Below are 9851 nucleotides of genomic sequence, written 5' to 3' on the forward strand. Positions count from 1 at the left end.
GTGTTGGTGTAAAGTGCTTGTTTAAATGTATTGTTTATATGTATTGTTTATGTTTATATGTATTGTCTGTTCATGAGTTCGCTGACGTCACAGGAACAGGAGGTGTCTTGTTCCTCCAGGTGTGATACAGTCACTTAAACCTTGTGGTCGCAGGAGTTAAAACCATGAGAAATAACATGTACTCTTCCCCCAAAAAACACAAGTAATACATATAAGGTAATAATACATATACTCATCAGATTCCTCCACCAGAACTTTAACAATCATAACTTTAAGATAATAACATAAGATTGTTTTAACACCAATAGCATATAGCAGGAAACATCAAAGGAACACTTGAATATTTAATAAATCTACATTACAATACATAAAAGTAACAGGAAATAATAAGACTACTTAATCAGTTACAATTCACTAATGCATTGTATTTATTTGACATCCTAATTATAATAAGTGTATTCATACTTTAGTACTAAAGTGCTCTATTACGTTCTCTTGACTAAATAAAATGTCATAAAATAAACAAATGAAGTGCATTGAACGAACCGTCTGACTGGTGTCATTCCTCTCCAGACCTCCAGGGGGCGACAGATCCTCTTCCGACCGCTTCCTTTTCCGGAAGTACAGGAGAAGCGAAAGCAGTGCATTCAGCGCGTGTGTGACACACACACACACACACACACACACGACCCTCAGAAAAACGGCCACTTTTACACAAACTCTATAAATCAGCAATTGTGTGGCTTTAGATCATAAACGTGTTTTCAGGGCTTCACAGAGGAAGCCGAGGTCAGTAGCCGTGAGCTCTCTGTTGACGTCTTGCGTTCAAATGTTCATTCAGGGAAATCTATCAACTCCCGTAGTTAGAGGACATGATGCATTATGTTTGATAGACAAGGAAATACAACCTGCATCTGTACTGTTGAATGTGTTGTAGTTCTCATTGTGGCCACTGGGGGCCAGAAACACAACATCTATTCCCAGCCTATTATCAGTGTAGAGAATAGTATAGAAGTCTATATACACATAAATAAACATACTGTAAACATAAACACGTCCTTCGGGTCCAAGCAGAGACATTAGAGACGTTGGAGTGTTTTATTTCTTTATTAAACTTTAAACATGTTGAGAGCCTCAGTGATAAAATAATTCTGTCCTTTACAACCTGGGCATTAAAATATATAAACAAGTCTTTGTCTCCATCTGTCAGAACCCAGACCAGCACCTTCAGCTGGAGCGCTGCATTGAGTCCCTTTGGGGTCTGAGCTGCTCCACAACGATGTCCACGCGGTCTCGGGACCTCGGCCTCCTGAAGACCAGAGCCCCAGAGGTCTGATGGAACTAAAAGAACTTCACTACTCCCTCAGTGTCTCACTGGAGGTCCAGCTCAGTCCTCCTCAGGTGTCTCATTGGAGGTCCAGCCCAGTCCTCCCTCAGTGTCTCACTGGAGGTCCAGCCCAGTCCTCCTCAGGTGTCTCATTGGAGGTCCAGCCCAGTCCTCCTCAGGTGTCTCATTGGAGGTCCAGCCCAGTCCTCCTCAGGTGTCTCATTGGAGGTCCAGCCCAGTCCTCCTCAGGTGTCTCATTGGAGGTCCAGCACAGTCCTCCTCAGGTGTCTCAACCGATGGACTCCTTAGTCCAGCGTGCAGAGTAACGGGGAAGAGGAGGAGGACCTCTCCTCCTGTCCTCTAGTGGAGCATACCTAGACCTGCTGTCCGGAGGAGGAGCATACCGGGTCCTGCTGTCCGGAGGAGGAGCATACCTAGACCTGCTGTCCGGAGGAGGAGCATACCGGGTCCTGCTGTTCTCTGGAGGAGCATACCGGGTCCTGCTGTCCTCTGGAGGAGCATACCGGGTCCTGCTGTTCTCTGGAGGAGCATACCTAGACCTGCTGTCCGGAGGAGGAGCATACCGGGTCCTGCTGTCCTCTGGAGGAGCATACCTGGACCTGCTGTCCTCTGAGCGGGGGGGTCTCCTCCATTGACTGTCAGTACAAGGGGGCGTCCATTGATAAGGACGGACAGGGACCCCCACAGGGGGACTGGGAAGGCCGTTGTGTAGATGGTGGCGGTGCGAGCGCTGGTTTGTTTCTCTTGAAGGGAAAGGTCTGGGGGACAAGCAGAGACAGACGACAGAGAGACGTGACGACAGAGAGACGTGAAGACGACAGAGAGACGTGACGACGTCCTCACCTGTGGTTCCGGGAGTCTTTTACACGTCTGTCCTCTGCGCTGTCCGTGTCCGGCGGGGTGGACATGGGCCTCTGTGAAGCGAGCCCTCTCATTGGCTGCTGCTCGGCGTCCTCCATGCCCTCGTTGCTGTGGACACAGAGACGTCGAGACACTGGACGCCACACACACACATGGACATCGGCCTCAGGAGGAACTCACCTCCTCCTCGGGCCACGGAGGAGATCGTCCAGGTAGTTCCGTCTCTCCACGTTGTGTCCCCGAGAGGAGTTGAACACTGAGGACAGAGGAGGTGAGGCCAGAGGAGGTGAGGCCAGAGGAGGTGAGGACAGAGGAGGTGAGGTGTGTCTTCTGTGGGACACACTGAACTCTCCAGAACATCAGCGCTCACGTTGTAGTGCGGCCTGAGGGTCCATCCCGTCCACGTCGATCAGGTACCTGCAGAGAGACAGACAGTCAGTGAGACAGAGAGACAGACAGTCAGAGAGAGAGACAGACAGTCAGAGAGAGAGAGAGACAGACAGAGAGACAGACAGTCAGAGAGAGAGAGACAGACAGAGAGACAGACAGTCAGAGAGAGAGAGACAGACAGACAGTCAGAGAGAGACAGACAGTCAGACAGTCAGAGAGAGAGAGACAGAGAGACAGAGAGAGAGAGACAGACAGTCAGAGAGAGAGAGAGAGACAGTCAGAGAGAGAGACAGACAGACAGTCAGAGAGAGAGAGACAGTCAGAGAGACAGAGAGACAGTCAGACAGTCAGAGAGAGAGAGAGAGAGAGAGACAGAGAGAGAGACAGACAGACAGTCAGAGAGAGAGAGAGAGACAGTCAGAGAGAGAGAGAGACAGACAGACAGTCAGAGAGAGAGAGAGAGACAGTCAGAGAGACAGACAGACAGTCAGACAGTCAGAGAGAGAGAGAGAGACAGTCAGAGAGACAGAGAGACAGTCAGACAGTCAGAGAGAGAGAGACAGAGAGACAGAGAGACAGACAGACAGTCAGACAGTCAGAGAGAGAGAGACAGACAGACAGACAGAGAGAGACAGTCAGAGAGACAGACAGAGAGACATATTTCCCCCCCCCTCTCACCTGCACACCAGGTATCCGGTGCGGTTCAGCCCGTGGGTGCAGTGGACTCCGACCAGCTTGTCTGAAACAGAGGACAGTCCTCAAGATGGAGACCCGCAGAACCCAGATCCTCAGACCAACCCTGGCTCCCCCCTGAGGAACCCTAGTTCCCCCCAGAGGAACCCTGGTTCCTCCATGAGAAACCCTAGTTCCCCCCTGAGGAAGCCTGGCCCCCCCCAGAGGAACCCTGGTTCCCCCCTGATAAATCCTGGTCCCCCTTGAGGAACCCTTGTTCCCCTTGAGGAAGCCTGGTCCCCCTTGAGGAAGCCTGGTCCCCCCTGATAAATCCTGGTCCCCCTTGAGGAACCCTTGTTCCCCTTGAGGAACCCTGGTTCCCCTTGAGGAAGCCTGGTCCCCCCTGATAAATCCTGGTCCCCCTTGAGGAACCCTTGTTCCCCTTGAGGAACCCTGGTTCCCCTTGAGGAAGCCTGGTCCCCCTTGAGGAAGCCTTGTTCCTCTTGAGGAACCCTTGTTCCCCTTGAGGAACCCTTGTTCCCCTTGAGGAAGCCTGGTCCCCCTTGAGGAAGCCTGGTCCCCCTTGAGGAACCCTTGTTCCCCTTGAGGAAGCCTGGTTCCCCTTGAGGAAGCCTGGTCCCCCTTGAGGAACCTTGGTTCTGCAGTGCTCACCGTTCTCCGCGTTCTCCCGTAGGAACCAGCGCACGGCGCGCTTGAAGCTCAGGATGGTGTCGTCACTGGGAACCTCGTGACCGGCTGTGAAGATCTTCAGCACCAGCAGAGACTCTGGGACGTCCTGAGGACACAGAGAACGTTCACGTGGTGTCCTCAGAACACGGAGAATGTTCACGTGGTGTCCTGAGGACACGGAGAACGTTCACGTGGTGTCCTGAGGACACGGAGAACGTTCACGTGGTGTCCTGAGGACACGGAGAACGTTCACGTGGTGTCCTCAGAACACGGAGAACGTTCACGTGGTGTCCTGAGGACACGGAGAACGTTCACGTGGTGTCCTCAGGACACGGAGAACGTTCACGTGGTGTCCTCAGGACACGGAGAACGTTCACGTGGTGTCCTGAGGACACGGAGAACGTTCACGTGGTGTCCTCAGAACACGGAGAACGTTCACGTGGTGTCCTGAGGACACGGAGAACGTTCACGTGGTGTCCTGAGGACAGAGAACGTTCACGTGGTGTCCTGAGGACACGGAGAACGTTCACGTGGTGTCCTCAGGACACGGAGAACGTTCACGTGGTGTCCTGAGGACACGGAGAACGTTCACGTGGTGTCCTCAGGACACGGAGAACGTTCACGTGGTGTCCTCAGGACACGGAGAACGTTCACGTGGTGTCCTGAGGACACGGAGGACGTTCACGTGGTGTCCTGAGGACACGGAGGACGTTCACATGGTGTCCTCAGGACACGGAGAACGTTCACGTGGTGTCCTCAGGACACGGAGAACGTTCACGTGGTGTCCTCAGGACACGGAGAACGTTCACGTGGTGTCCTGAGGACACGGAGAACGTTCACGTGGTGTCCTGAGGACACGGAGAACATTCACGTGGTGTCCTGAGGACACGGAGAACGTTCACGTGGTGTCCTCAGGACACGGAGAACGTTCACGTGGTGTCCTCAGGACACGGAGAACGTTCACGTGGTGTCCTGAGGACAGAGAATGTTCACGTGGTGTCCTGAGGACACGGAGAACGTTCACGTGGTGTCCTCAGGACACGGAGAACGTTCACGTGGTGTCCTCAGGACACGGAGAACGTTCACGTGGTGTCCTGAGGACAGAGAATGTTCACGTGGTGTCCTGAGGACACGGAGAACGTTCACGTGGTGTCCTCAGGACACGGAGAACGTTCACGTGGTGTCCTCAGGACACGGAGAACGTTCACGTGGTGTCCTCAGGACACGGAGAACGTTCACGTGGTGTCCTGAGGACAGAGAATGTTCACGTGGTGTCCTGAGGACACGGAGAACGTTCACGTGGTGTCCTCAGGACACGGAGAACGTTCACGTGGTGTCCTCAGGACACGGAGAACGTTCACGTGGTGTCCTGAGGACACGGAGAACGTTCACGTGGTGTCCTCAGGACACGGAGAACGTTCACGTGGTGTCCTGAGGACAGAGAATGTTCACGTGGTGTCCTGAGGACACGGAGAACGTTCACGTGGTGTCCTCAGGACACGGAGAACGTTCACGTGGTGTCCTCAGGACACGGAGAACGTTCACGTGGTGTCCTGAGGACAGAGAACGTTCACGTGGTGTCCTGAGGACACGGAGAACGTTCACGTGGTGTCCTGAGGACACGGAGAACGTTCACGTGGTGTCCTGAGGACACGGAGAATGTTCACGTGGTGTCCTGAGGACACGGAGAACGTTCACGTGGTGTCCTGAGGACACGGAGAACGTTCACGTGGTGTCCTCAGGACACGGAGAACGTTCACGTGGTGTCCTGAGGACACGGAGAACGTTCACGTGGTGTCCTCAGGACACGGAGAACGTTCACGTGGTGTCCTCAGGACACGGAGAACGCTCACGTGGTGTCCTCAGGACACGGAGAACGTTCACGTGGTGTCCTGAGGACACGGAGAACGTTCACGTGGTGTCCTCAGGACACGGAGAACGTTCACGTGGTGTCCTGAGGACACGGAGAACGTTCACGTGGTGTCCTCAGGACACGGAGAACGTTCACGTGGTGTCCTCAGGACACGGAGAACGTTCACGTGGTGTCCTCAGGACACGGAGAACGTTCACGTGGTGTCCTCAGGACACGGAGAACGTTCACGTGGTGTCCTCAGGACACGGAGAACGTTCACGTGGTGTCCTGAGGACACGGAGAACGTTCACGTGGTGTCCTCAGGACACGGAGAACGTTCACGTGGTGTCCTCAGGACACGGAGAACGTTCACGTGGTGTCCTCAGGACACGGAGAACGTTCACGTGGTGTCCTGAGGACAGAGAATGTTCACGTGGTGTCCTGAGGACACGGAGAACGTTCACGTGGTGTCCTCAGGACACGGAGAACGTTCACGTGGTGTCCTGAGGACACGGAGGACGTTCACGTGGTGTCCTGAGGACAGAGAATGTTCACGTGGTGTCCTGAGGACACGGAGAACGTTCACGTGGTGTCCTGAGGACACGGAGGACGTTCACGTGGTGTCCTCAGGACACGGAGAACGTTCACGTGGTGTCCTCAGGACACGGAGAACGTTCACGTGGTGTCCTCAGGACACGGAGAACGTTCACGTGGTGTCCTCAGGACACGGAGAACGTTCACGTGGTGTCCTGAGGACACGGAGAACGTTCACGTGGTGTCCTGAGGACACGGAGGACGTTCACGTGGTGTCCTCAGGACACGGAGAACGTTCACGTGGTGTCCTCAGGACACGGAGAACGTTCACGTGGTGTCCTGAGGACAGAGAATGTTCACGTGGTGTCCTGAGGACAGAGAATGTTCACGTGGTGTTCTGAGGACACGGAGAACGTTCACGTGGTGTCCTCAGGACACGGAGAACGTTCCTCTGGAGGCCTCACATGGAGCGAGTAGTAGCGCGTGGTGAAGGTCAGGTCGATGATCAGACCCAGCTCCTGCTGGTCCTGCTGCACCGAGTCCAGCAGCTCCCACGGCCCGAACGCATCCGCAGAGGGAAGCTGCCGGTTCAGAGACTGAGAGAACCGAGAGGTTAAAGACGGTCGCCAGCAGAACCAATCAGAACCAATCAGAACCCTTCTGTCCTCACCTGCTTCAGGGGGACTTTGAAGGCCAGGAAGCGAGTCCCATCCAGCCTCTTGCCCACAGACGAGTAGTCCAGCCATCTGTAGACACGCTCTTATTGTGAAAATATTCAGTTCATCATCCACTTCCTGTCCAGTGAAAACAACGTTTCTCCTGATGTTTATGATCAACTGGAGGATGAAGTGTTCCTTCATGTGATGATAAACATTCAGTTACACCTTAAGACAGATACTAATACACATCGGGTTCATGGGGCTCACCTGCACGGGACGCCGCTCTTCTGGGAGGGCCGCGACATGTCCGTCTATGTCGGTGATTCGCGCTGAACGTTAACACGCGACAGACGTTGCTTACATATTTATTATTTTATATTACGTGATACTCACCGACTCCGAGGACAACACAAATCTGAAGATTTAAAACTACTGTCGGAAAAAACGGCTCCGGTTGCAGCGCGACATATTTTTGTTGGCTGCTGCTTGAAGAGTCGCGTGTGGGTGACGTCACGGGGACAAGCACGTGACCGGAAGCGGAGCCTTCAGTTCCCGCTCAGCCCTAAAGTATTACTATGAACCAATTATTATATTAATAAATACTATGAACCGTTATTATATTAATAAATACTATGAACAGTTATTATATTAATAAATACTATGAACCAGTTATGATATTAATAAATACTATGAAGTTATTACATTAATAAATAATATGAACCAGTTATTATAGTAATACATACTATGAACTAGTTATTATATTAATAAATACTATGAACAGTTATTATATTAATAAATACTATGAAGTTATTACATTAATAAATACTATGAACTAGTTATTATAGTAATACATACTATGAACTAGTTATTATAGTAATACATACTATGAACAGTTATTATATTAATAAATACTATGAAGTTATTACATTAATAAATACTATGAACCAGTTATTATAGTAATACATACTATGAACTAGTTATTATATTAATAAATACTATGAAGTTATTACATTAATAAATACTATAAACTAGTTATTATATTAATAAATACTATGAACAGTTGTTATATTAATAAATATTATGAAGTTATTAAATTAATAAATACTATGAACAGTTATTATATTAATAAATACTATGAAGTTATTACATTAATAAATACTATGAAGTTATTACATTAATAAATACTATGAACCAGTTATTTTATTAATAAATACTATGAAGTTATTACATTAATAAATACTATGAACCAGTTATTATATTAATAAATACTATGAAGTTATTACATTAATAAATACTATGAACTAGTTATTATATAAATAAATACTATGAACCAGTTATATTCATAAAGTAACACCTGAGAGACACACCTGAGGGGCGTGATGTTTGCCAAAGTTGTGTAACACGAGCGTTGGTCCTTCCTGTCCCGGCCTGCGGGGGGAAGTCCTTACAAGAGCATCAGGTGTGGTCTAGAGCCAGACCTGCATAGCGGGGACAGAGTCCTCCTGATCACACACACACACAGATGGCCCTCAGGAACCGGGCCGTGCTGGTCTCCGTGGAGCACTTTGACCCCGGGGTCGGGCTGGGCCGCAGGCCCGGAGCCAGCAGGGATGCCAAGACCCTCCACCGGACCCTCAGCCAGCTGGGCTTCAAGGTGGACCTGCACACGGACTACAGCCGGGACCAGATCTACGAGCTGTTCCTCACAGGTGAGTCCAGACCACCAGCTGTGAGGCCACCTGTGTGTGTGAGGTCACCTGGTATCAAGACACAAACCTCTTTGGATTACACTGTATGGCTTTAGTGACGTGTGTCATGAGACATGCACACACACACATACCAGATTATGGTGATAAATAAACTCATAATACAGGAGAACCAATAATAAGAGCTCAGGTATGCACAGGTGAGCCATCAGACTGACTGTATGTGTGTGTCTCTCTGTGTGTGTCTCTGTGTGTGTGTCTGTGTGTGTCTGTGTCTGTGTGTGTATAGAGAGCAGCAGGCCCGTGAAGGACTGCTTCCTGGCCATCTTGTCCTCTCATGGTCTCCAGGGCTGTGTCTTCGGGGCCGATGGGGAACCGGTCCACCTGTCGAGGGTCTTCTCGTATTTTGACAACGAACTCATGGAGAAGAAGATCAAAGTGTTCCTGGTACAGGTAAGAGACATATACACACACACACACACACACACACAGACACACACACACTAACCATGAGCTGTCCAGGCCTGTAGGGGATCAGGTCTAGATGACGGGGTGGAGGTGGACTCTGCTGAGCCCTCAGACTGCAGCTTCTCACAGCACCTCTCAGTTCCTGTGGACACCGTCGTGATGTACGCAACACCACCAGGTACACACCACCAGACACACACCACCAGGTAGACACAGTGAGAGGGTCTCTAGTGAACCATACCTCCTCCCAGACTGATGGTGGTCTTGTGGGCCCTCAGGCTACGGGGCCTTCATGCACCCCCTGGGCTCCGTGTTCCTGCAGACCTTCTGCTCCCTCCTGCAGCAGCAGGACTTCCGGCAGCTGGAGCTGAGCCGCCTGCTGACGCGCCTCGCGCACCGGGTGGCCTTCCGCTTCCAGGCCAGCGGCGCCGCGTTCAGGGGCAAGAAGGAGATGCCGTGCCTCATGAGCCGCATGACCAGGGAGGCGTTCCCATTCGCCGAGCCAGGCTCCTCCCCCCAGGCCCACTGAGCCATGTGGAACATGCTCTACATGTTATATGTACAGAACATGCTCTACAAATGTACAACATGCTCTACATGTGATGCATATAAACTAATAAAACATTATTTAAATGATTTTTGTATTGTGGTCCCTCTGTACTAAACCATTA

General features: G+C 51.0%; 2 protein-coding genes across 2 annotated transcripts; one reads left to right on the top strand and one right to left on the bottom strand.

The window, feature by feature from the left end:
- Nucleotides 1–1088: 1088 nt before the first annotated feature.
- dusp11 (dual specificity phosphatase 11 (RNA/RNP complex 1-interacting)) lies at nucleotides 1089–7529 on the bottom strand. Its single transcript, XM_056432352.1, has 10 exons — nucleotides 7400–7529; nucleotides 7274–7317; nucleotides 7018–7093; nucleotides 6812–6943; nucleotides 3944–4067; nucleotides 3278–3338; nucleotides 2580–2626; nucleotides 2390–2465; nucleotides 2192–2317; nucleotides 1089–2106 (listed from the first exon to the last, which is right to left on the bottom strand). The coding sequence occupies exons 2-10, from the start codon at nucleotides 7309–7311 to the stop codon at nucleotides 1617–1619; spliced, it is 1170 nt and encodes a 389-aa protein (XP_056288327.1). The 5' UTR covers nucleotides 7312–7317; nucleotides 7400–7529; the 3' UTR covers nucleotides 1089–1616.
- An 869-nt stretch (nucleotides 7530–8398) lies between these two features.
- On the top strand, nucleotides 8399–9817 carry LOC130205167 (caspase-3-like). The gene is made up of 4 exons (XM_056432353.1): nucleotides 8399–8715; nucleotides 9002–9165; nucleotides 9235–9358; nucleotides 9459–9817. Exons 1-4 carry the CDS (start codon nucleotides 8529–8531, stop codon nucleotides 9707–9709), a joined length of 726 nt encoding a protein of 241 aa, XP_056288328.1. The 5' UTR covers nucleotides 8399–8528; the 3' UTR covers nucleotides 9710–9817.
- The last annotated feature ends 34 nt before the right edge of the window (nucleotides 9818–9851 follow it).

The sequence above is a fragment of the Pseudoliparis swirei genome, chromosome 15 (assembly GCF_029220125.1).
Source record: "Pseudoliparis swirei isolate HS2019 ecotype Mariana Trench chromosome 15, NWPU_hadal_v1, whole genome shotgun sequence".
Lineage (NCBI taxonomy): Eukaryota > Metazoa > Chordata > Actinopteri > Perciformes > Liparidae > Pseudoliparis > Pseudoliparis swirei.

What these genes read in the sequence shown, in the direction of transcription:
- dusp11 (XM_056432352.1), bottom strand. Translation starts at nt 7,311, where the DNA reads ATGTCGCGGCCCTCCCAGAAGAGCGGCGTCCCGTGCAG. An exon ending in CGCGCTACTACTCGCTCCAT is followed by an intron (nt 4,068 to 6,811) that starts GTGAGGCCTCCA and finishes CTGTGTCCTCAG; the next exon opens with GACGTCCCAGAGTCTCTGCT. An exon ending in AAAGACTCCCGGAACCACAG is followed by an intron (nt 2,107 to 2,191) that starts GTGAGGACGTCG and finishes CTTGTCCCCCAG; the next exon opens with ACCTTTCCCTTCAAGAGAAA.
- LOC130205167 (XM_056432353.1), top strand. Translation starts at nt 8,529, where the DNA reads ATGGCCCTCAGGAACCGGGCCGTGCTGGTCTCCGTGGAGCACTTTGAC. An exon ending in CTACGAGCTGTTCCTCACAG is followed by an intron (nt 8,716 to 9,001) that starts GTGAGTCCAGAC and finishes GTGTGTGTATAG; the next exon opens with AGAGCAGCAGGCCCGTGAAG. An exon ending in TCAAAGTGTTCCTGGTACAG is followed by an intron (nt 9,166 to 9,234) that starts GTAAGAGACATA and finishes TGAGCTGTCCAG; the next exon opens with GCCTGTAGGGGATCAGGTCT.